Genomic DNA, 26,991 nt, shown 5'->3' with positions numbered 1-26,991 from the left:
ATCGCATCGTAGACATTAAAAATACTCTAAGGCACTGCATCGCAGTGCTAGCTGTGCCACTAGAGATCCTGGTTCGAATCCAGGCTCTGTCGTAGCCGGCCGCGACCCGGGAGACCCATGCGACGGCGCACAATTGGCCGAGGGAATGGCCGGCTGGGATGTAGCTCAGTTGGTAGAGCATGGCTTTTGCAACGCCAGGGTTGTGGGTTCGATTCCCACGGGGGGCCAGTATAAAAAAATATATATATATTTTTAAAAAATGTATGCACTCACTAACTGTAAGTCGCTCTGGATAAGAGCGTCTGCTAAATGACTAAAATTTAAATGTAATTAACGATGCATATGTTCTGCAAATACAAAACAGAGACCGAAAAACCGACGACAATTTTAAATCCACGTTTATTTCAAACAAAATCCAATAAAATCTTTTAAGAAATAACAGTTTTGTACTATCACCCAAAAAATAAACATCCACTATTCCTTTACTTGTCTATTCTACTTATTTCTCCCACTAAAAAAGGTAAAACTAGAAGGACAGTTAGTAAGGATCAGTAAAACACAAGCTATAGGGCTGGAGAGTATACATACCATATTAGGAAGGAAGGATACTACTTACTCACACACAGGCAGAGAGTCAAAAAAGGAAAAAGCAATCTAGTCTAAAGGTTTTCTCTTTTATAAACAAGGGGGGAGGGAGGAGAAGCCTACAATACAACAGATATGAATAAAGATGCACATTGAAGAAAAATTGATTTTACATGGATTTCTCTCAGGTCAAGGTTTACGTCCCAAGTGACACCCTATTCCCGATTTAGGGCACTACCTTCGACCCAAACGTCTCTGGTCAAAAGTAGTGCACTGTATAGGGGATATGGTGCCATTCGGGATGAAAACCAAGGTTCAGATAATAACTAGCTAGAACTTTGACCACTTTGTCGTCCTTTCTCAGTCAATCCCCAAATCTCAACTCCCCTAACAGAAAATCATAACTTCAGACAATAGGATTAGTTAACTTGAGGCACATTTTTACGCAGTGCCGAAACATTTAAAAAAAACAACAAAAAACACCACACGACAGTGAATCTTCTCGCCAAAAACCCATCTCCACTTGATAATCAATTTTTAATGTGAAACTTGTGTGATACACAATTTCTAAAGAGCTTTGTAAAATATGTATTTTTTTTCTTCCGTTTTACAATAAATGTTTCAGAGAAGAAAAAAGAAAAGTCTGATGACAATTTTATTTCCTGAAATCATTTTGCCCTCAGGCTTCGGATGGAGTCCATTGAGCCGACAGATTCTCTCTCTCCCCCCCCCCCCCCATGCCACACCTGCCCAATCACAACTCACGCAGCTTAGTCGCTGGCCAATCAGAATCACTGTACCATCAGGGAGGCGATTGGTTTAAAAACAGGAGCAACCTGCTCTTCAGACCCTGGCAAATCTGCCCCTTTCTCCACCCCTCTGAATGAGGTCCAAACCCAACGGCATGCTGGGTAAACCAGCTCAGCTGTTAAAGGGCGGGGGGGGGGGGGGTCATCGGTGGTAACAGTGAGTGGAGGGTGGTGGTTTTCATTTGGGGAGGGTAAAGGTTATTCAAAACATAGGGTAGAGGGGGAGGGACTTATTATCACACCTTCCCTCCCAATTTCTCTGCTCCCCTTCCTGTCCCAGACAGACCCCCCCACCTGAACAGACAAGCAGGGTGGTCGGATCGGGCTGCAGACAGACTGCAGAGTGACCCTTTAGCTGGTTGTGTTAGCTGGGTCCATTGCCAGGTGGCAGGGTTGGGTGGGACTGGGTGAAGCCAGCCAATCAGCCAGGCAGGCAGGCAGGCAGGCAGACAGCTTTAGTGCTGCTACGGTACGGGGTACAGGTTCCATGGTAGGCCCCTAGGAGGTTATATGGGGGGGGGGGTATCTTGACCCCCCCCTCCCCCTCCTTCCCCATCAGCGTGTGGCACGGTTGAGTGCTGCTGCTCCAGCGGCTCCTCCCCTCCTTCCTTCGCCCCCCCCCCCAGGCCCAGACAGACACGCCTAACCCTAACCCTGCCAGAACAGGGCAGGTGGGTAACAGGGTATCTGGGTGTCTGGTCTGGAGGTTTGGTTGGATGTCTAACCCTCCCACTGCGAGGCTCGGTTGTGTGCTGGAACCAAAGAGATGCACCACAGGGAGACACCGTTCACACCCAGGCTGTCCAACCCTCGTAGAGCTGGGACAGATTGTCCATGTTGGTGGCCTCCTTTATCACACAGTCCACCTGGAGAGGTGAGGGAGAGAGGGGAGGTGAGGAGACGGAGAAGAGAGAGAGGGATAGAAGAGGAGAGGGAGAGGAGGAAAGGGGAGAGAGAGGAGACCGGGATTAGGCAAAGGAGGAGGAAAGAGCAGTTGTCAACAAAGTGTGTAAAGCAGTGTGTAGCTAGCTGCCCAGTGTGTAAAGCAGTGTGTAGCTAGCTGCCCAGTGTGTAAAGCAGTGTGTAGCTAGCTGCCCAGTGTGTAAAGCAGTGTGTAGCTAGCTGCCCAGTGTGTAAAGCAGTGTGTAGCTAGCTGCCCAGTGTGTAAAGCAGTGTGTAGCTAGCTGCCCAGTGTGTAAAGCAGTGTGTAGCTAGCTGCCCAGTGTGTAAAGTAGTGTGTAGCTAGCTGCCCAGTGTGTAAAGCAGTGTGTAGCTAGCTGCCCAGTGTGTAAAGCAGTGTGTAGCTAGCTGCCCAGTGTGTAAAGCAGTGTGTAGCTAGCTGCCAAGTGTGTAAAGCAGTGTGTAGCTAGCTGCCAGGTGTGTAAAGCAGTGTGTCGCTAGCTGCCCAGTGTGTAAAGCAGTGTGTAGCTAGCTGCCCGGTGTGTAAAGCAGTGTGTCGCTAGCTGCCAGGTGTGTAAAGCAGTGTGTCGCTAGCTGCCCAGTGTGTAAAGCAGTGTGTCGCTAGCTGCCCAGTGTGTAAAGCAGTGTGTAGCTAGCTGCCCAGTGTGTAGCTAGCTGCTCAGTGTGTAAAGCAGTGTGTAGCTAGCTGCTCAGTGTGTAAAGCAGTGTGTAGCTAGCTGCTCAGTGTGTAAAGCAGTGTGTCGCTACCTGCTCAGAGACACTCATCCTCCTGTTGGGGTCCACGTCTCTCCCCTCCAGCTTGGCTTTCACCCTCTTCCACACGCTCACCGCGTACGAGTTCCTCTCCTGGACAGCTGCAGCACACACACCACGTCATAGTCAGCACACACACCACGTCATAGTCAGCACACACACCACGTCATAGTCAGCACACACACCACGTCATAGTCAGCACACACACCACGTCATAGTCAACACACACACCACGTCATAGTCAACACAAACACCACGTCATAGTCAACACACACACCACGTCATAGTCAACACAAACACCACGTCATAGTCAACACACACACCACGTCATAGTCAGCACACACACCACGTCATAGTCAGCACACACACCACGTCATAGTCAACACACACACGGACAGATAGACGTCCGAGACAGCAAGCCTCAGAGCCCCACAGGTTGCGTACCAAATGGCACCCTATTCCTTATACAGCGCCTTCGGAAAGTATTCAGACCCCTTGACTTTTTACACACTGTGTTACATTACAGCCTTATTTTAAAATTGATTAAATAAAACAATTTCCTCAGCAATCTACACACAATACCCCCATAATGACAAAGCGAAAACAGGCATTTTGAAATGTTACCACATTTATTAAAAACAAAAAATATAAAGGCCTTATTTACGTAAGTATTCAGACCCTTTGCTACGAGACTCGAAATTGAGCTCAGGTGCATCCTATTTCCATTGATCATCCTTGAGATGTTTCTACAACTTCATTGGAGTCCACCTGTGGTAAATTCAATTGATTGGACATGATTTGGAAAGGCACACACCTGTCTATATAAGGTCACACAGTTGACAGTGCATGTCAGAGCAAAATCCAAGCCATGAGGTCGAAGGAATTGTCCGTAGAGCTCCGAGACAGGGGCACAGGTCTGGGAAAGGGTACCAAAACATTACTGCAGCATTGAAGGTCCCCAAGAACACAGTGGCCTCCATCATTCTGTAAAGGAAGAAGTTTGAAACTAAGACTCTTCCTAGAGCTGGCCGCCCGGCCAAACTGAGCAATCGGGGGAGAAGGGCCTTGGTCAGGGAGGTGACCAAGAACCCGATGGTCACTCTGACAGAGCTCTAGAGTTACTCTGTGGAGATGGGAGAACCTTCCAGAAGGACAACCATCTCTGCAGCACTCCACCAATCAGGCCTTTATGGTAGAGTGGCCAGACAGAAGCCACTCCTCAGTGAAACGCATGACAGCCCACTTGGAGTTTGCCAAAAGGCACCTAAAGACTCTCAGACCATGAGAAACAAGATTCTCTGGTCTGATGAAACCAAGATTGAACTCTTTGGCCTGAATGCCAAGCGTCACGTCTGGAGGAAACCTGGCACCATCCCTACGGTGAAGCATGGTGGTGGCAGCATCATGCTGTGGGGATGTTTTTCAGCGGCAGGGACTGGGAGACTAGTCAGGATCGAGGCAAAGATGAACGGCGCAAAGTACAGTGAGATCCTTGATGAAAACCTGCTCCAGAGCGCTCAGGACCTCAGACTGGGGCGAAGATTCACCTTTAACAGGAAACGACCCTAAGCACACAGCAAAGACAACACAGGAGTGGCTTTGGGACAAGTCTCTGAACATCCTTGAGTGGCCCAGCCAGAGCCCGGACTTGAACCTGATCGAACATCTCTGGAGAGACCTGAAAATAGCTGTGCAGCGACGCTCCCCATCAAACCTGACAGAGCTTGTGAGGATCTACAGAGAAGAATGGGAGAAACTCCCCAAATACAGGTGTGCCAAGCTTGTAGCGTCATACCCAAGAAGACTTGAGGCTGTAATCGCTGCCAAAGGTGCTTCAACAAAGTATTGAGTAAAGGGTCTGAATACTTATGTAAACGTGATATTTTTTTCTGCCACTTCTTCAAATAATGCACTCATTGAATTGGAGGTCAGGGGTTAGATAGAGGTTAGGGGTCGTACCTCGTCCCGTCTTGGGGTCACGTACAGACCGCTTGGGGCTGGGATTCAGACCCTTGCTGGTCATCGTCTGAGCGCAAGGGGGGGTGTCCGCCGGGGTGCCAAGGTTACGGGGGAGGAGCTTGCGTGAATTCTGGGACATTGAGTCCGTCTGAGTCTTCACACCGCTGCACTTCACCGCTGGGGGGAGGGGGGCAGAGAGCAGAAGAGGGGGGCAGAGAGCAGGAGAGGGGGAGAGAGAGCAGGAGAGGGGGAGAGAGAGCAGGAGAGGGGGAGAGAGAGCAGGAGAGGGGGAGAGAGAGCAGGAGAGGGGGAGAGAGAGAGAGGAAAGAGAACAGGAGAGCGTAATCATTGCCTGTGAGCTCTGAAGCGAGATGCAATTTTTCCTCATTCTGGTATTTATTAACACAGGTTATCACATTAAACAAAGGGCACCCTATTCACTATGTAGTGCGCTACTTTTGACCAGGGACCATAGTAGTGCACTACATTGGGAGTAGGGTGCCTTCAGCCAGGGTAGTGCACCATGAGGGGGGTGTAGTTACCTGCAGCGAAGCTGGTCTGAGCTGTAGAGGTGGGGCTGGAACAGTCTCCGCCCCTCTCTGTCACCAACGGAGACGCAAAGCCAACCAGGCCGTTATACACACTGGAGACAGAGAGACAGACAGAGAGAGACAGAGAGAGACAGACAGAGAGAGTCAGTCAGAGAGAGAGACAGAGAGAGAGAGACAGAGAGAGAGAGACAGAGAGAGAGAGACAGAGAGAGAGAGACAGAGAGAGAGAGAGACAGAGAGAGAGAGAGACAGAGAGAGAGAGACAGACAGAGAGAGACAGACAGAGAGAGACAGACAGAGAGAGACAGAGAGAGAGAGAGAGAGAGACAGAGAGAGAGAGAGGGTGTCAGTACGGGTAGGGGTTTGTGTAACTCTGGTGTGTGTCGCTCCTTCACGGTGTGTGTGTGTACCTGGTACTCTGTGTCGCTCCTTCACGTATGGTAATAATTTATGTATCATTAAGGAAAATGTTGGGAAATGTCAAAGATAAAATATAGTAAACATGATTGACATTTTATAAGTCCAGATGCATGTCTAAAAAAGGAATATAGTCAATACAATGTGCAAACATGCTTTAATGAATGTATGCATTTTATTTTTTAAAGTGTCTGAGCCACGCCACCAATATAATGAGATAAGGGGAAGAGGCCATATGGAAAAGCGCCCATGGTCTTTTGGAGTAAACAACATGTGTTGTTGGACTTTGAAAGATAATAGTGGCGTGGCAGTTAAAGATGTTAATCAGTGATCTTAAGGGGAGTAGCTTTGTAAGCTATGTATACATGACTGAGCATTTGTGTGTGTCTATAAGAGATCTCTAAGCCAAAGAGAGACAGTTGCTCCATGGAACAAGCTCGGCTTTATTATGCAATAAAGTCTCATTCTTGGATTCACAAGCTCCGGTCTCTTGAGAGATATTTTTGAGTTTACTATTTTTTAGTCAAATATTTCTACGACACACGGTGTGTGTGTGTACCTGGTGCTCTGTGTGTCGCTCCTTCACGGTGTGTGTGTGTGTGTGTGTGTGTACCTGGTACTCTGTGTGAGTAGTTCCTTCAGGGTAGCAGGTATCTCCTGCAGTAGCTCCACCCCCTCCTGACTGGATCCTCCTCCTCGAGGCTGGCCCGTTGCCTGGACGACAGTGAACAGCACGATCTGCACGTTGTCCTGCCACGCCTTGTACTCCGACAGGAACTGGCGCACGCTGCCCTCGTAGGTCACTTCCTCCCCCTCTGCCAGCGCGTTCTCCTCGTCCTACGGGAGAGACAGAAGACGTTTCACTGGCTCATCTACAGTCAATGGACTAAGCGGACCAGACCGGGACTGTGACAATTCTTTCCTATGGTAAACGGCCCGAGTAAGACATCTTCATTTATCCACCATCTTTGCTACGGTACGGGGGCCTGGGAGGGACAAACAGGGCGGAGGTAAGGGGCCCACACATGGACAAACAGAGCGGGCCGAGGTCAGGTCAGTTAGGAAGGAGTTGGTGTGAAAAGGCAAAGGGTGTTTATCAAAAGTATTTTCATATAAATATTTTTTTAAACAAATAAATCATTATGAAAGTTGCATAGTGGATTGCTGAGAGTATCATGTATCTCTCGGTCTCCCTGTTTGTGTGTCACTGTCCGTACCTTGGCCATGGCCCACAGCAGGTGGTGTGTGTCTGTGTATCTGTGTCTCCCGTACCTTGGCCATGGCCTTCAGCAGGTGTTTGACGTCAGCCAGGTGGCGGTTGTGATTGGACAGGATGCCCTTGATGCTGTCCACCAATAGCTGCAGTGTTTCCGTGGCGACGTCCAGCTGCTGCTCGCGCTCCTCTTGCACAGCCCCCTGGGTAGCCAGCTCCTGACCCAGCTGCTTCTGGGCACAGGCCAGCCAATCAGGGCTGCCGATGGGCAGCTCCAACGCCGGGCTCTGAGGTTGAGGGGGGAGGAAAGATGGGAGAGTGATGCGAGTCCCAAATGGTACCCCTATCCCCTTTATCAGCACTGCCCAACACGGTTCCTGGAGAGCTCCTCTCCTGTAGGATTTTGCTCCAACCCCAGTTGTACTAGATTAGGGTTGGAGCGAAAACCTAGTGTCGGTCTGCTGGTTTCTTGCATTTCCTTTCAATGTGTCCAATTAACACCTAAATACTCACCAGTCTGTGGAGCAGCTGTAGCTATGGGTTAGGGGTCAGTACTCACCAGTCTGTGGAGCTGTAGCTATGGGTTAGGGGTCAGTACTCACCAGTCTGTGGAGCTGTAGCTAGGGGTTAGGGGTCAGTACTCACCAGTCTGTGGAGCTGTAGCTAGGGGTTAGGGGTCAGTACTCACCAGTCTGTGGAGCTGTAGCTATAGGTTAGGGGTCAGTACTCACCAGTCTGTGGATCTGTAGCTATGGGTTAGGGGTCAGTACTCACCAGTCTGTGGAGCTGTAGCTATGGGTTAGGGGTCAGTACTCACCAGTCTGTGGAGCAGCTGTAGCTATGGGTTAGGGGTCAGTACTCACCAGTCTGTGGAGCTGTAGCTAGGGGTTAGGGGTCAGTACTCACCAGTCTGTGGAGCTGTAGCTAGGGGTTAGGGGTCAGTACTCACCAGTCTGTGGAGCTGTAGCTAGGAGTTAGGGGTCAGTACTCACCAGTCTGTGGAGCAGCTGTAGCTATGGGTTAGGGGTCAGTACTCACCAGTCTGTGGAGCTGTAGCTATGGGTTAGGGGTCAGTACTCACCAGTCTGTGGAGCAGCTGTAGCTATGGGTTAGGGGTCAGTACTCACCAGTCTGTGGAGCAGCTGTAGCTATGGGTTAGGGGTCAGTACTCACCAGTCTGTGGAGCTGTAGCTATGGGTTAGGGGTCAGTACTCACCAGTCTGTGGAGCTGTAGCTAGGGGTTAGGGGTCAGTACTCACCAGTCTGTGGAGCAGCTGTAGCTCTATGGGGGAGATGGAGGTGTTGAACTGGGCAGCGTAGGAGCAGGTCTGCTGGCACCTCTTCAGCAGCTCAAACAGAGTGGAGTCCATGCTCAGGGCCTCGGAGGTCCGCGTCCGCAGACCCTCAAAGTTCAGTATGGTACTGCACAGGAACGTCACCTGGGAACAGGAATAATAACGTTTAGGACAACACCTGGTAACAGGAATAACAACGTTTAGGACACCTGGTAATGGGAATAACACAGTTTAGGACAACACCTGGTAATGGGAATAACACAGTTTAGGACAACACCTGGTAATGGGAATAACACTGTTTAGGACAACACCTGGTAACGGGAATAACACAGTTTAGGACGACACCTGGTAAAGGGAATAACAAAATTGAGAACGACACCTGGTAACGGGAATGATAACGTTGAGGACGACACCTGGTAACGGGAATGATAACGTTGAGGACGACACCTGGTAATGGGAATAATAACGTTGAGGACGACACCTGGTAACGGGAATAATAACGTTGAGGACGACACCTGGTAACGGGAATAATAACGTTGAGGACGACACCTAGTAACGGGAATGATAAAGTTGAGGATGACACCTAGTAACGGGAATGATAAAGTTGAGGACAACACCTGTAACAGGAACGACAAAGTTGAGGAACGTCAATTGATAGTTGGAATAAAGTTTAGATATCATTTTAAATTCTAAAAAAAAAAGTTAAATCAGCGGAAATAGCTCTCCGGGGCCAGGCTTGAAGAACACGTGGTTACTAGCTTGAACATACGGCCCGTCGCAGGGCCCTGGTCAATATATGTGCACTATACAAATGTTTTCCATAAGCGCCTTCCTTCGGCTAAATAGCCGATAACAGATTCACTGTAATCCGGCTACTTTTTCCACTGTATAAATTAACTAGGCTTCTTTTCATTTCAAAGTTTAAATTCGCTAGTCAGAAATGTCCGTATATCCTTCTCCCGCTAGAATGAACGCTATGCACCTTCTAGTGTTGTATTGATAGGACAGGCGCCTGTCAGTCACAGAGCGAGCGATGGCAGGGAAACACTGCTGGTTAGTCAGTCTGCTCTCTGTCCCGCCTCTCCGTACCAGTGTTATTTTTGTACGCTGTGGTTGGCTGCGGTCAAATACATTTTCACTGAGGAGGGAGAGCATGATGTGGCTTCATCGTCTCATGTGAGAGAATTTACACGTCCCACGTACGTGGTAACGATGAGTTGAAATCCACGTATTGTTTTGTGGTATTTGGTATTTCATTAGGATCCCCATTAGCTGTTGTGAAAGCAGCAGCTACTCTTCCCGGGGGTCCACACGAAACATGACATAATACAGAACATTAATAGACAACCGCTCAAGCAGAAAACTACATCAATTTTAAAAGATTGCACACGTATCCAACATATCAATACATCCACACAAAATATCTAGGTCAAATAGGGGAGAGGCTTTGTGCCGTAAGGTGTTGCTTTAAACCAGGTTTGCTGTTCTTTTGAGCAATATGAGATGGAAGGGAATTCCATTTAATAATGCCGCTATATAATATTGTACGCTTTCTTGAATTTGTTCTGGATTTGGGGACTGTGAAAAGACCCCTGGTGGCATGTCTGGTGGGGTAAGTGTCAGAGCTGTGTGTAAATTGACTACGCAAACAATTTGGAATTTTCAACACGTTAATGTTTCTTATAAAAAGGAGAAGTGATGCAGTCAGTCTCTCCTCAACTCTTAGCCAATAGAGACTGGCATGCATAGTATTAATATCAGCCCTCTGATTACAATGAAGAGCAAGACGTGCCGCTCTGTTCTGGGCCAGCTGCAGCTTAACAAGGTCCTGCTCTGTTCTGGGCCAGCTGCAGCTTAACTAGGTCCTGCTCTGTTCTGGGCCAGCTGCAGCTTAACTAGGTCCTGCTCTGTTCTGGGCCAGCTGCAGCTTAACTAGGTCCTGCTCTGTTCTGGGCCAGCTGCAGCTTAACTAGGTCCTGCTCTGTTCTGGGCCAGCTGCAGCTTAACTAGGTCTTTCCTTGCAGCACTCGACCACACGACTGGACAATAATCAAGACAAAACTAGAGCCTGCAGGACTTGCTTTGTGGAGTGTGGTGTCAAGAGTATCTCTCTTTATTACGGCCAGACCTCTCCCCATCTTTTCAACCATTGAATTTATATGTTTTGACCATGACAGTTTACAATATAATATAATAATAATAATATGCCATTTAGCAGACGCTTTTATCCAAAGCGACTTACAGTCATGCGTGCATACATTTTTGTGTATGGGTGGTCCCGGGGATCGAACCCACTACCTTGGCGTTACAAGCGCCGTGCTCTACCAGCTGAGCTACAGAGGACCACACACACAATCTAAGGTGACACCAAGTAATTTAGTCTCCTCAACTTGTTCAACAGCCACACCATTAATTACCAGATTCAGCTGAGGTCTAGAACTTAGGGAATGATTTGTACCAAATACAATGCTCTTAGTTTTCGAGATGTTCAGGACCCGTTTATTACTGGCCACCTATTCAAAAACTGACTGCAACTCCTTGTTAAGGGTTTCAGTGACTTCATCAGCTGTGGTGGCTGACATGTATATGGTTGAATCGTCAGCATTCATGGACACACAGGCTTTATTTCATCGTGGCACATTCATTTTGAGTGTTTCATAAAGCCTACACAACCAGGGTGTCGGGTAACAGGCTATTTACTGTGCTTTGATTGACGACCAAACAGCAAGCGTTGACTAGTTCATAAAAAGGTGCCAAACTGACTGAATAATTCAAATCTCCTATATCCCTTTGCTATTCATAAATCATATGTAGTTATATGTCCATGGTATCGCGTCGGGACACGTAAACTAAATATCTTGTTTGTATTTAACTAGGATTCGAAGCCCATGTCGAGACTTGCCAGTGAAGCCTAGTGATGGGTTGTTCAAACAAACGGTTATTTTTGAACGGCTCATTTTGAACTGATATTTTAGGTGAACAGAACCGAATCGGTGAGAGAGCCGTTCATTTGGCTCCCTAATTTGCATACTGGTAGGTTACTACTGCTTCTTGGCGATTCTCTGCAGATAATATTATGAAAACACTCGATGAAGACGTTGAATCATCACTGCAGAAACAATAGATAGTAGAGCCTTATTGTGGTCCAAGATATGATCAAAGAAAACACACTGAAGGTTAGAAAAAGCTAATGTCATGATACTTACAGTGGGGGAAAAAAGTATTTAGTCAACCACCAATTGTGCAAGTTCTCCCACTTAAAAAGATGAGAGGCCTGTAATTTTCTCATACGTACACGTCAACTATGACAGACAAATTGAGAAAAAAAAAATCCAGAAAATCACATTGTAGGATTTTTTATGCATTTATTTGCAAATTATGGTGGAAAATAAGTATTTGGTCACCTACAAACAACAAGATTTCTGTCTCTCACAGACCTGTAACTTCTTTAAGAGGCTCCTCTGTCCTCCACTCGTTACCTGTATTAAAGGCACCGGTTTGAACTTGTTATCAGTATAAAAGACACCTGTCCACAACCTCAAACAGTCACACTCCAAACTCCACTATGGCCAAGACCAAAGAGCTGTCAAAGGACACCAGAAACAAAATTGTAGACCTGCACCAGGCTGGGAAGACTGAATCTGCAATAGGTAAGCAGCTTGGTTTGAAGAAATCAACTGTGGGAGCAATTATTAGGAAATGGAAGACATACAAGACCACTGATAATCTCCCTCGATCTGGGGCTCCACGCAAGATCTCACCCCGTGGGGTCAAAATGATCACAAGAACGGTGAGCAGAAATCCCAGAACCACACGGGGGGACCTAGTGAATGACCTGCAGAGAGCTGGGACCAAAGTAACAAAGCCTACCATCAGTAACACACTACGCCGCCAGGGACTCAAATCCTGCAGTGACACCATACCTACTGTGAAGCATGGGGGTGGAAACATCATGCTTTGGGGCTGTTTTTCTGCTAAGGGACCAGGACGACTGATCCGTGTAAAGGAAAGAATGAATGGGGCCATGTATCGTGAGATTTTGAGTGGAAACCTCCTTCCATCAGCAAGGGCATTGAAGATGAAACGTGGCTGGGTCTTTCAGCATGACAATGATCCCAAACACACCGCCCGGGCAACGAAGGAGTGGCTTCGTAAGAAGCATTTCAAGGTCCTGGAGTGGCCTAGCCAGTCTCCAGATCTCAACCCCATAGACAATCTTTTGAGGGAGTTGAAAGTCTGTGTTGCCCAGCGACAGCCCCAAAACATCACTGCTCTAGAGGAGATCTGCATGGAGGAATGGGCCAAAATACCAGCAACAGTGTGTGAAAACCTTGAAGACTTACAGAAAACGTTTGACCTGTGTCATTGCCAACAAAGGGTATATAACAAAGTATTGAGAAACTTTTGTTATTGACCAAATACTTATTTTCCACCATAATTTGCAAATAAATACATTAAAAATCCTACAATGTGATTTTCTGGATTTTTTTCTTCTCATTTTGTCTGTCATAATTGACGTGTACCTATGATGAAAATTACAGGCCTCTCATCTTTTTAAGTGGGAGAACTTGCACAAATGGTGGCTGACTAAATACTTTTTTCCCCCCACTGTATATGGTAATATTAAGGATATTGATATTGGCCTACTGATTTGATTAAAGTGTTGACAAGAGAGTAGTCAACTGCTGCTTTCTGTGAAGCAAAGCCCATGTTTAACACCTGCTTCATGAAGCAAAGCCCATGTTTAACACCTGCTTCATGAAGCAAAGCCCATGCTTAACACCCTCTTCATTCTTCAGTCATACCTGTAGGTCTAGTCATGGGGCCTGACTCTGCATAAAAGTAAGAGTGCATGATATGGCGGGGGGTCTGGGGGGGTCCTCCCCCTGAATCTTTTGCATTTTAAATGTATTTTTCCTGCAATTCTGCTCAAATGGGTGACACGTCTGGTGAGTATGCAGGCCATGGAAGAACTGGGACATTTTCAGCTTCCAGGAATTTTGTACAGATCCTTGCGACATGGGGCCGTGCATTATCATGCTGAAACATGAGGTGATGGCGCCAGATGAATGGCACGACAATGGGCCTCACTCTCGTCACGGTCTCTCTGTGCATTCAAATTGCCATTGATAAAATGCAATTGTGTTTGTTGTCCGTAGCTTATGCCTGCACATACCATAACCCAACCGCCACCATTGGGCACTCTGGTCTCAACGTTGACATCAGCAAACCGCTTGCCCCACGCCGCCATACACGTGGTCTGCGGTTGTGAGGCCGGTTGGACATACTGCCAAATTCTCTGAAACGACGTTGTAGTAGAGAAATGAAAATTCAATTATCTGGCAATAGCTCTGGTGGACATTCCTGCAGTCAGTATGCCAATTGCACTGCTCCCTCAAAACTTGAGACATGTGGCATTGTGTTGTGAGACAAAACTGCACATTTTAGAGTGGCCTTTATTGTCCCCAGCACAAGGTGCACCTGTGTAATGATCATGCTGTTTAATCAGCTTCTTGATATGCCACACCTGTCAGGTGGATGGAATATTTTGGCAAAGGATAAACGTTTACCAACAGGGATGTAAACTAATTTGTGCACAAAATATGAGAAATAAGCTTTTTGTGCGTATGGAAAATGTCTGAGATCTTTTACTTCAGCTCATGAAACATGGGACCATCACTTTACATGTTGCATTGATATTTTTGTTCAGTGTATATTGTTTCTCAATAGGGAATCTAAGTTTACTTGACAGAACACAAGGCTATATACGGACTAAATTGAAAGAGTCGACTAGTTTTTCTGACTAGATTACTAATCTACCGCCTTCCCTCAAAGTCCCACCCACAGTGGTTTGATTGACAGGTCTGAAACTCTACCAACTCTGTGACTCAAACATCCTGCCCCATCCCCTGACAATCCCAGCCACAGTAAATGATTGACAGGCCAAACTGTTAAAGGGATAGTTCAACCAAATTACAAAAAGGCACATTGGTTTCCTTACCCTAAGTGTCCACAGCAGCATAGCCAATAAAATACATCATTTGATGATCATTGTGGCAATTCATATCTTGCAGTAAAACTGTAAATATGACTTTAATCTCAAGACAGGTTTAATGTTAAAAAAGTTACTACTTAGAAGATAGTCCTGATCATATAGGCCTAGACGATATCCAAAACAACTAAACACACTGAATTCATCCATTTTCAGTAATCCAGGCATTAGAATGTACAAGAAGCCAACAAAATAGAGCTCGGTGAGCAAAAAAAAATCCTGCCCATAATTCCCTTGTTGGCTATTTAATCTATTTGGTGGGCTACTCCATGTACTTCCAGAAAACCCTGACTATACAGAGAATAGGGTGCCATTGGGGGACGTAAACGCAGCACGGTGTGGGGGTGGTGTACCTGGCTGGTGCGCTGGCTCTCCCGGGCCACTAGGGCGCGGCGCTCTGCGATGGTCTGATCAAAGTCCTGGAGAACCGGGGCCAGGGCAGGGTTGGCCCCGCCGGCCCACTTCAGACGCTGCTCTATACTGCCCTCTAGTGATGCCAGCTTCTCCTGCAGGCGGGGAGAGGAGAGATTCATTAAAGAAACAGCTACACATTCATTAAAAGGACTAGACAGAGAAAGAGAGCATTTTATTTATACTGGAGTAGTTAAGAGTAATGGTCTAGTTAGCTATCAAGGTTAACAGATTGGTGATGAGTAATCAAACCACCATGACTGTGTACTGACCTGTAGAGCAGCAATGGCCGCCTCGTCCTGGCTGAGTTTGTAAAGCTTCTTCTTCATACTACTGAGGATGATGGCGCGAGGCGGAGGGCTCACACTCATTGGCTGGGTCCTAGGACCTATCACGTCCTCATGCTGCCACTGGAATACACAGAGGTAGGACAGGGTTACAGGGATAAATCCACCCCAAACCACTAACCATGTTAAACAGTGTTAAATAACACTAATGTGTGAAAATATTTTTTGTTAACGAATATTTAATTTTGTCGTTATAACAAGGTTGGTAGCAAGTGAAAATCGTTGCGGAAATCTGTCGAAGCTTAAGTCAACTACGAAACCCACAATGCAATGCTCTCTCTGGGCTGGCTAGCTAGCAAACACAGCTCCACACAATGATAATACCAGAGTCAATATCAGCATGTGAAGTAGCTAGCTAGCTGTAAAAACAAATGTGCAACTCTGCTACCCAGAGTGAGTGCAGAGTATGTTGCCATGGCAGCAAGGGCCCTTTCTCACAGACACACAAATAAATAGCTACTTCGTCATGAGGATATAAACAGAGGAATGTGTTCTAGACCAGCATGCCCATTCTATCTATAGGCTGATATAGCAATCTGGTGTGAAGGTAATGGTTTTAAAAGCGTTATGAAATGTGATAGTGTTATCCCCATCTCCAGTGACCATGTACACTACACGACCAAAACATCTCATTCCAAAATCACGGGCATTCATATGGAGTTGGTCCCCCCCTTTGCTGCTATAAACAGCCTCCACTCTTCTGGGAAGGCTTTCCACTAGATGATGAAACATTGCTGCGGGGACTTGCTTCCATTCAGCCACAAGAGCATTAGTGAGGTCAGGCACTGATGTTGGGCGATTAGGCCTGGCTCGCAGTCGGCGTTCCAATTCATCCCAAAGGTGTTCGATGGGGTTGAGGTCAGAGCTCTGTGCAGGCCAGTCAAGTTCTTCCACACTGATCTCGACAAACCATTTCTGTATGGACCTCGCTTTGTGCACAGGGGCATTGTCATGCTGAAACCGGAAAAGGCCTTCCCCAAACTGTTGCCACAAAGTTGGAAGAACAGAATCGTCTAGAATGTCATTGTATGCTGTAGTGTTAAGATTTCCCTTCACTGGAATTAAAGGGGCCTAGCCCGAACCATGAAAAACAGCCCCAGACCATTATTCCTCCTCCACCAAACTTTACAGTTGGCACTATGCATTGGGGCAGGTAGCATTCCCCTGGCATCCGCCAAACCCAGATTCGTCCGTCGGATTTCCAGATGGTGAAGCGTGATTCATCACCCCAGAGAACACGTTTCCACTGCTCCAGAGTCCAATGGCGGCGAGCTTCCAACCACTCCAGCCGACACTTGGCATTGCGCATGGTGTTCTTTAGCTTGTGTGTGGCTCCTCGGCCATGGAAACCCATTTCATGAAGCTCCCGACTAACAGTTATTGTGCTGACGTTGCTTCCAGAGGCAGTTTGGAACTCGGCAGTGAGTGTTGCAACCGAGGACAGACGATTTTTACGCGCTTCAGCACTCGGCGGTCCCGTTCTGTGAGCTTGTGTGGCCTACCACTTTGTGGCTGAGCTGTTGTTGCTCCTAGACGTTTCCACTTCACAATAACAGCACTTACTGTTGACCGGGGCAGCTCTAGCAGGGCAGAAATTAGATGAACTGACTTGTTGGAAAGGTGGCATACTATGACGGTGCCACGTTGAAAATCACTGAGCTCTTCAGTACGGGCCGTTCTACTGCCAATGTTTGTCTATGGAGATTGCATGGCTGTGTGCTCGGTTTATACACCTGCCAGCAACGGGTTGAAGGGGTGTCCACATACTTTTGTATATATAGTGTAGCTATGACACGTTCCTACACAATTTCCTGATTTCTCAGACGGAACACTTAGAAGTTAAATAATGGGAAAATCTGTTATTTTACCCACTGATAGAACATAGGCTTTTACCAAATTGACAGGAGTTTCATGATTTTTATTTCTGGGAGTGGATTATCCCCACATACAACGCGCTGGGTCCTAGGACCTATCACGTCCTCATGCTGCCACTGGAATACACAGGAGATAGGACAGGGTTAACACACACACTCCTCTCACCTGGAACATGGTGATGTGTAGCTGGGTGCGTTGCAGGGAGACCTTGGCAGCGTCGAGGCTGGCCTCCAAGCGTCTGAGTAGGTCCAGTTTCTTCCAGGCCGTGTCGTAGGATGACGCCAGCACCGTACCTCTGTTCAGTAGCAGCTGAGACAGGCGGCCTGCACCCAGACCCTGCACCACCGTCTGCTTACACAACTCATCTAACGACACCTGGACAATTAACAATTTCACATTTTAGTTTAAAAATCAGGACAGAACAAACATGTATGAAGACAATATAACATTTGATCAATCAAGTATATAGGCAACAGCACACGGCCTCCTTCCTACCTTGCCGTCGGCTCCAAAGTCCTTGGCCTCCACCTGTGCCGTAAGGTCCAGACCCAGGGCAGACAGGGTGCTACAGAGAGCCAGACCGAGGGTCTGGGTGGGAAGACCCATCAGCATCTGACGGACAAACTCTGCTGTGAACGCCTTGATGGGCCGGGTCATCTGCTCTTCGCTCACTACCACCGCCGCGCCCGACGACCCCCGGAACTTCCCCGGTAGACCTACACCCGCCGGAACCCCTAACGCTACAGGGCCGTTGGAGGGAGGCGGGTCCTCAGCCGCTGGGGGGCACGTACCTGGGGAGGGAGGGGGGAGAAGGAGAGGGTCAAACTCACTGTATACAATGTTTGAGATACCATTTCATAGGGCAGTGAATTGTCAGGGACCTCACGATACGATATTATCATAATAATAATAATAATAATATGCCATTTAGCAGACGCTTTTATCCAAAGCGACTTAGTCATGCGTGCATACATTTTTGTGATACGATATGTGTTGCGATTTTCACGATTCTATATGGATTGCTATCCGATAGTGATTTTATTGCGATTCGATGTTCCAAACATACTGCTCAGTATGTATCTGCTGCAGAGGGACAAGAGAGAGCCATGAGAAAACAGGTTTTGATCAGTCATGGGACACAGAAGTGCTGAAAACCAATAGGCTCTATTTAAAAAGATGGAGAACAAGCTATGAAGGAAACATAATGGAGTTCTGGTGCAGGTACAGCCAACTACAGCAAAACATAATATTGCGATAGTCAAAACTGTAGCATATATTGTCAAAAATAATATCCTGATATGTAACTGTATGGATATGTTTCCCATGCCAATAAAGCCCTTAAATTGAAATTGAACTCAGAGAGAGAGAGAGAGACACACAGAGAGAGACACAGAGACTAGAAACCCATCAGTGTTCTCACCAGAGAGTGTCTGAGCGAAGGATCCACAGAGCCTGAAGAACTCCCTGATGGTCTGGAGCCTCTTGAGGAAGAAGATCTCTTCCAGAACATGTCTGTGAGGACCGCTGTGGAAGAAATGCACCTGGGCAGCCCGCGCCTCACGCATCACATCTACCTTCCGCCACGCCGGTGGCACCTCCATAGAAATCATCTAGAGAGAGAGGGGAGAGAGAGGGGGGGGGGAAGAGAGAGGGGGGGGGGGGAGAGAGAGAGGGGGGAGGAGAAGAGAGAGGAGAGAGAGGGGAGGAGAGAGAGGGGGAAGAGAGGGAAGAGAGAGGGGAGGGGAGAGGGAGGGGAGAGGGAGGAGGAGAGAGGGAGGGGAGGAGAGAGAGAGGGGAGGAGAGAGAGAGAGGGAGGAGAGAGAAGAGAGGGGAGGAGAGGGGAGGGGAGGAGAGGGGAGGAGAGGGGAGGGGAGGGGAGGGGAGGGGAGGGGAGGGGAGGGGAGGGGAGAGGGGAGGGGAGAGGGGAGGGGAGAGGGAGGGGAGAGGAGGAGAGAGGGGAGGGGAGGAGAGAGAGGGGAGGAGAGAGAGAGGGGAGGGGAGGAGAAAGAAGAGAGGGGAGGGGAGGAAAAAGAAGAGAGGGGAGGAGAGAGAAGAGAGGGGAGGAGAGGGAGGGGAGGAGAGGAGAGGAGAGGGGAGGGGAGGAGAGGGAGGAGAGGAGAGGAGAGGGGAGGGGAGGAGAGGGGAGGGGAGGGGAGAGGAGAGGAGAGGGAGGGGGGAGGGGAGAGGGGAGGAGAGGGAGGGAGAGAGGGGAGGAGAGGGAGGGGAGAGAGGGGAGGAGAGGGGAGGAGAGGGAGGGGAGAGAGGGGAGAGAGGGGAGGAGAGAGGGGAGGAGAGAGGGGAGGAGAGAGGGGAGGGAGGAGAGAGAGGGGAGGGAGGGGAGGAGAGGGAGGGGAGGAGAGGGGAGGAGAGGGAGGAGAGAGGGAGGGGAGAGAGGGGAGGAGAGGGAGGGGAGGAGAGGGAGGGGAGGAGAGGGAGGGGAGGAGAGGGAGGGGAGGAGAGGGAGGGGAGAGAGGGGAGAGAGGGGAGAGAGGGGAGGAGAGAGAGGGGAGGGGAGGGGAGGGGAGGGGAGGGGAGGGGAGGGGAGGGGAGGGGAGGGGAGAAGAGGGAGGGGAGAGAGGGGAGGAGAGGGAGGGGAGAGAGGGGAGGAGAGAGAGGGGAGGAGAGAGAGGGGAGGAGAGAGAGGGGAGGGGAGAGAGGGGAGGGGAGGGGAGGGGAGGGGAGGGAGGGGAGGGGAGGGCAGAGAGGGGAGGGGAGGGGAGGGGAGAGAGGGGAGGGGAGGGGAGGGGAGGGGAGGGGAGGGGAGGGGAGGGGAGGGGAGGGAGAGTAAATAACAGATAATAGAAGTGGAAGACAGGGGAGTGAGAAGAGAGGAAAGACGAGAGTTAAGTGACATATAGACATGACAAACACATGGAATGTGGAGTGAAGAGGAATAACAAGATGGGACCAGAGACACAAAGATGAGAGTTTAAGATGAAAGAGATTGAGCGTAAGAGTAAGAGCAAGAAAGAGGGTGAGACAGAGAGGAAAGAGATTGAGGAAGAGAGAGGGTGAGACAGGGGAAAGAGATTGAGGAAGAGAGGGTGAGACAGAGGAAAGAGATTGAGGAAGAGAGGGTGAGACAGAGGAAAGAGATTGAGGAAGTGCGTGTTACCTTCTCTGTGAGCTGCCCGAAGGCGGTCTCGAGCTGAGCAAACATGCCATCGAAGGCCACCAGCAGCATCTGACCGGCAGACATCTTAGGAGAGTCCTGTCCTGCTGAGTCCACACCGCCCCCTGGAGGCTGCATCAGCTGAGAGTACTGGGCCCGCAACATCCTACAATAACATCACATATAACATAACCAGTTACCACTAACCCTACTACCTGTGTTCCCCCCTGTCCTAACCTGGTGATGTGGAGACAGTGTGTTCCCCCCTGTCCTAACCTGGTGATGTGGAGACAGTGTGTTCCCCGTCCTAACCTGGTGATGTGGAGACAGTGTTCCCCCCTGTCCTAACCTGGTGATGTGGAGACAGTGTTCCCCTGTCCTAACCTGGTGATGTGGAGACAGTGTGTTCCCCCCTGTCCTAACCTGGTGATGTGGAGACAGTGTGTCCCCCTGTCCTAACCTGGTGATGTGGAGACAGTGTGTTCCCCCCTGTCCTAACCTGGTGATGTGGAGACAGTGTGTTCCTGTCCTAACCTGGTGATGTGGAGACAGTGTGTTCCCTGTCCTAACCTGGTGATGTGGAGACAGTGTGTTCCCTGTCCTAACCTGGTGATGTGGAGACAGTGTGTGTTCCCTGTCCTAACCTGGTGATGTGGAGACAGTGTGTTCCCTGTCCTAACCTGGTGATGTGGAGACAGTGTGTTCCCTGTCCTAACCTGGTGATGTGGAGACAGTGTGTTCCCCTCTGTCCTAACCTGGTGATGTGGAGACAGTGTGTGTTCCCCTGTCCTAACCTGGTGATGTGGAGACAGTGTGTTCCCCTGTCCTAACCTGGTGATGTGGAGACAGTGTGTGTTCCCTGTCCTAACCTGGTGATGTGGAGACAGTGTGTGTTCCCTGTCCTAACCTGGTGATGTGGAGACAGTGTGTTCCCCTGGTGATGTGGAGACAGTGTGTGTTCCCTGTCCTAACCTGGTGATGTGGAGACAGTGTGTGTTCCCCTGTCCTAACCTGGTGATGTGGAGACAGTGTGTGTTCCCCTGTCCTAACCTGGTGATGTGGAGACAGTGTGTGTTCCCCTGTCCTAACCTGGTGATGTGGAGACAGTGTGTGTTCCCTGTCCTAACCTGGTGATGTGGAGACAGTGTGTGTTCCCTGTCCTAACCTGGTGATGTGGAGACAGTGTGTGTTCCCCCTGTCCTAACCTGGTGATGTGGAGACAGTGTGTGTTCCCCTGTCCTAACCTGGTGATGTGGAGACAGTGTGTGTTCCCTGTCCTAACCTGGTGATGTGGAGACAGTGTGTTCCCCTGGTGATGTGGAGACAGTGTGTTCCCCTGGTGATGTGGAGACAGTGTGTGTTCCCTGTCCTAACCTGGTGATGTGGAGACAGTGTGTGTTCCCCTGTCCTAACCTGGTGATGTGGAGACAGTGTGTGTTCCCCTGTCCTAACCTGGTGATGTGGAGACAGTGTGTGTTCCCCTGTCCTAACCTGGTGATGTGGAGACAGTGTGTGTTCCCCTGTCCTAACCTGGTGATGTGGAGACAGTGTGTTCCCTGTCCTAACCTGGTGATGTGGAGACAGTGTGTTCCCCTGTCCTAACCTGGTGATGTGGAGACAGTGTGTGTCTGCCTCGTGCTCCAGGCCCATGGCGGCGCTGCGGAGGTGTGTGTGCAGGGCGTCGGCCAGCCCCTGCAGGGAGACCCCGTCTGCACACTGCTCCACTAAGAGGTCCAGCTCAGACAGCATGGTCTCTAGGGTCGCCTCTCCCTTCAACATGCAGCGCAGAGCCTCCGGGAAGATGATCTGACGGAAGTTAGTGTTCAACTCCTGGAGGGAGGGAGGAGAGAGAGATCAGCCATAAAGACAAATGGACAAGTAAAGGTGGGCAACGACATTCTGATACATTAGTGGTGGTGGTGGGGGGAGAGAGAGAGATATCAGCCATGTTCTGCAGGTTGTCCTCTAACCAGTGATGTAACACTATCTCCAGTTTCCATGTGGTTTCTGAGTTGTGGTGTATCAACAGTACATATCCCCTCTAAATCGATGAGTGATTTATTGCCACTTGTCAAAAGTGCGTGTGCAGTTTATAAGGTGCTCGTTTAAAATAATCCAGGTAATATGATTACCATTGGTCCTGTATGTAGAGATAGTACATTTCATTTATGTTTAGGTTTTCAACATATCACAAACTGGTTCTGCACTTTAAAACAGTGTTTTGACATTGGGCTATTTATCAATATGTCTTGTCAACAGGAAGCAGTGACAGCATCATTTAACTTAAGTTTCAGGACTATAAAATGGAACTTTCAACATTAATTTCCAATGGTATTGTACTTAAATCAGGTAAAAACTGCTGAATGAGTCCAAAGACGTGCTGTGATTGATTTATTTTGATGATATAGCAGAAATCACCACCCACCTCTCTATCCCCCACCACCCACCTCTCTATCCCCCACCACACACACCTCTCTATCCCCCACCACACACACCTCTCTATCCCCCACCACACACACACCTCTCTATCCCCCACCACACACACACCCCTCTATCCCCCACCACACACACACCCCTCTATCCCCCACCACACACCCCTCTATCCCCCACCACACACACCTCTATCCCCCACCACACACCTCTACCCCCCACCACACACACACCCCTCTATCCCCCACCACACACCTCTCTATCCCCCACCACACACCTCTATCCCCCACCACACACACCTCTATCCCCCACCACACACACCTCTATCCCCCACTACACACCTCTCTATCCCCCACTACACACCTCTCTATCCCCCACTACACACCTCTCTATCCCCCACTACACACCTCTCTATCCCCCACCACACACCTCTCCATCCCCCACCACACACACCCCTCTATCCCCCACCACACACACCCCTCTATCCCCCACCACACACACCCCTCTATCCCCCACCACACACACCCCTCTATCCCCCACCACACACACCCCTCTATCCCCCACCACACACACCCCTCTATCCCCCACCACACACACCCCTCTATCCCCCACCACACACACCTCTCTATCCCCCACTACACACCTCTCCATCCCCCACCACACACACCCCTCTATCCCCCACCACACACACCCCTCTATCCCCCACCACACACACCCCTCTATCCCCCACCACACACACCCCTCTATCCCCCACCACACACACCCCTCTATCCCCCACCACACACACCCCTCTATCCCCACCACACACACCCCTCTATCCCCCACCACACACACACCTCTCTATCCCCCACCACACACCTCTCTATCCCCCACCACACACCTCTCTATCCCCCACCACACACACCCCTCTATCCCCCACCACACACACCCCTCTATCCCCCACCACACACACCCCTCTATCCCCCACCACACACACACCTCTCTATCCCCCCACCACACACCTCTCTATCCCCCACCACACACCTCTCTATCCCCCACCACACACCTCTCTATCCCCCACCACACACCTCTCTATCCCCCACCACACACCTCTCTATCCCCCACCACACACCTCTCTATCCCCCACCACACACCTCTCTATCCCCCACTACACACCTCTCTATCCCCCACTACACACCTCTCTATCCCCCACTACACACCTCTCTATCCCCCACTACACACCTCTCTATCCCCCACTACACACCTCTCTATCCCCCACTACACACCTCTCTATCCCCCACCACACACCTCTCTATCCCCCACCACACACACCTCTCTATCCCCCACCACACACCTCTCTATCCCCCACCACACACCTCTCTATCCCCCACCACCCACCTCTCTATCCCCCACCACACACCTCTCTATCCCCCACCACACACACCCCTCTATCCCCCACCACACACACCCCTCTATCCCCACCACACACACCCCTCTATCCCCCACCACACACACCCCTCTATCCCCCACCCACACACACACCCCTCTATCCCCCACCACACACCTCTCTATCCCCCACCACACACCTCTCTATCCCCCACCACACACCTCTCTATCCCCCACCACACACCTCTCTATCCCCCACCACACACCTCTCTATCCCCCACCACACACCTCTCTATCCCCCACCACACACCTCTCTATCCCCACCACACACCTCTCTATCCCCCACTACACACCTCTCTATCCCCCACTACACACCTCTCTATCCCCCACTACACACCTCTCTATCCCCCACTACACACCTCTCTATCCCCCACTACACACCTCTCTATCCCCCACTACACACCTCTCTATCCCCCACTACACACCTCTCTATCCCCCACCACACACCTCTCTATCCCCCACCACACACACCTCTCTATCCCCCACCACACACACCTCTCTATCCCCCACCACACACCTCTCTATCCCCCACCACCCACCTCTCTATCCCCACCACCCACCTCTCTATCCCCCACCACACACCTCTCTATCCCCCACCACACACACCTCTCTATCCCCCACCACACACACCTCTCTATCCCCCACCACACACCTCTCTATCCCCCACCACACACCTCTCTATCCCCCACCACACACCTCTCTATCCCCCACTACACACCTCTCTATCCCCCACTACACACCTCTCTATCCCCCACTACACACCTCTCTATCCCCCACTACACACCTCTCTATCCCCCACTACACACCTCTCTATCCCCCACTACACACCTCTCTATCCCCCACCACACACCTCTCTATCCCCCACCACACACCTCTCTATCCCCCACCACACACACCTCTCCATCCCCCACCACACACCTCTCTATCCCCCACCACACACCTCTCTATCCCCCACCACACACCTCTCTATCCCCCACCACACACCTCTCTATCCCCCACCACACACCTCTCTATCCCCCACCACCCACCTCTCTATCCCCCACTACACACCTCTATCCCCCACCACACACAGGCTTCCACCCCCCTTCCACCCGTACCTGTAGACAGGTGTAGACGGCATTGGCCAGGTAGACGGTCTGGGCGGTCTCCTGCGGCGAGGGCAGGTCCAGATCGTGTGGGAGGAGCTGACACTGCCCCAGCAGCTGAACCAATGAGGTGATGTTACCGCTCATAGAACACAGCTCCTCCAGGAACCAGGCCCCGTCACGAGACGTCAACTCTACCAGCTGCCCCCCCGCCGCTGCCGCCGCTCCTTCCATCACCAGGTTACGCCTGGACCAGAGAGAGAACGTTAGGTTTAGAGAGGGGGGGGACCAGACACACATACACCCCTCTATCCCCCCCACCACACACTCTCACCCTGTCACAAGACGTCAGGAATACTAGTTGCTCCCTCAACCATCAGGTTACTCTCGTTATACACACATATACAGGTCTATCCCCAGCACACAGACAGATAGACAGACCTGGTGAGGGCGCAGAGGGCTGATGAGATGATGGTGGCCAGGCTGAGAGAGCCCTGCTCTGGATTCTCCAGGAGGAACACATTGATGCAACGCTCTATCTCCTGAAGCTGTTCTTCACACGCATGTACCGTGGCGCCCTCGGCCTTGACGCGCTCCGCCTGGCGCAGAACACGCGTGTTGGTCTCTGACGCCTGGTGCTGCAAGGCCAGCTCAACACTGGACAGGAACTGGCACGATGCAAGGGGGGGCTGGGGGGCAAACTGGACCTCATACCTGGAGGGAGGAGAGTTTAGAGAGGAAGGTGGAGCACAGATTCATCAAATAATGAAAATAATAATACAATATTAGAATAAAGAGAGATGCGGACAGAAATACCAAGAAAAGGAGCCAGCTAACCCCAGAGGAACCTGACAGAGAAACAGACAGAGACAGAGAAACAGACAGAGAAGCAGACAGAGAGAGAGAGACAGAGAAGCAGACAGAGAAACAGACAGAGAAGCAGACAGAGAGAGAGAGACAGAGGGGATTAAGCAGGAACATGACAGAGGAAACAGGAACATAACAGAGTGATATAATCAGGAACATGACAGAGTGATGAAACAGGATAGAAGTGATCTAAACTGAAGAGAAAGAGGCTAATCAGGAACATGACAGAGTGATGCTAAACAGGAATATAAGAGTGATCCTAAACAGGAAGATAATAGAGTGATCCTAATCAGGAACATGACAGAGTGATCCTAAGCAGGAACATAACAGAGTGATCCTAAACAGGAACATAACGGACTGATCCTAATCAGTAACATAACAGAGTGATCCGAATCAGGTACATGACAGAGTGATCCTACGCAGAAACATAACAGAGTTGTCCTAATTAGGAACATAACAGAGTGATCCTAAGCAGGAACATAACAGAGTGATCCTAATTAGGAACATAATAGAGTGATCCTAAACAGGAACATAACAGAGTTATCCTAATTAGGAACATAACAGAGTGATCCTAAACAGGAACATGACAGAGTGATCCTAATCAGGAACATAACAGAGTGATCCTAGACAGGAAAATAATAAGGTGATCCTAATCAGGAACATGACAGAGTGATCCTAATCAGGATCATGACAGAGTGATCCTAAACAGGAACATAACAGAGTGATGCTAAACAGGAACATAACAGAGTGATCCTAAACAGGAACATAACAGAGTGATCCTAAACAGGAACATAACAGAGTGATCCTAATCAGGAACATGACAGATTGATCCTAAACAGGAAGATAATAGAGTGATCCTAATCAGGAACATGACAGAGTGATGC

The 26,991-nt window shown here is 49.7% G+C and overlaps 2 protein-coding genes across 2 annotated transcripts; both read right to left on the bottom strand.

Annotated features, from left to right (window-relative positions):
• Positions 1 to 380: 380 nt before the first annotated feature.
• On the bottom strand, positions 381 to 20,554 carry LOC311125045 (serine/threonine-protein kinase SMG1-like). The gene is made up of 14 exons (XM_084199126.1): positions 20,538 to 20,554; positions 20,304 to 20,466; positions 18,609 to 18,798; positions 17,684 to 17,979; positions 17,354 to 17,563; positions 15,239 to 15,376; positions 14,909 to 15,061; positions 8,468 to 8,647; positions 7,268 to 7,495; positions 6,609 to 6,832; positions 5,570 to 5,670; positions 5,028 to 5,204; positions 3,063 to 3,169; positions 381 to 2,260 (listed from the first exon to the last, which is right to left on the bottom strand). Exons 2-14 carry the CDS (start codon positions 20,463 to 20,465, stop codon positions 2,183 to 2,185), a joined length of 2,244 nt encoding a protein of 747 aa, XP_084055252.1. The 5' UTR covers position 20,466; positions 20,538 to 20,554; the 3' UTR covers positions 381 to 2,182.
• Positions 20,555 to 20,607: 53 nt separating this feature from the next.
• On the bottom strand, positions 20,608 to 25,987 carry LOC311125039 (serine/threonine-protein kinase SMG1-like; the record flags this gene model as incomplete). The annotated part of the gene is made up of 4 exons (XM_084199121.1): positions 25,682 to 25,987; positions 25,253 to 25,487; positions 21,792 to 22,130; positions 20,608 to 20,649 (listed from the first exon to the last, which is right to left on the bottom strand). The coding sequence occupies exons 2-4, from the start codon at positions 25,472 to 25,474 to the stop codon at positions 20,608 to 20,610; spliced, it is 603 nt and encodes a 200-aa protein (XP_084055247.1). The 5' UTR covers positions 25,475 to 25,487; positions 25,682 to 25,987.
• Between the last annotated feature and the right edge of the window lie 1,004 nt (positions 25,988 to 26,991).

This window comes from Coregonus lavaretus (genome assembly GCF_964263955.1).
Source record: "Coregonus lavaretus genome assembly, contig: HAP1_SCAFFOLD_343, whole genome shotgun sequence".
NCBI lineage: Eukaryota > Metazoa > Chordata > Actinopteri > Salmoniformes > Salmonidae > Coregonus > Coregonus lavaretus.
The sequence above is the reverse complement of the archived record's forward strand: the minus strand, read 5'-3'. Positions and strand labels throughout refer to the sequence as shown.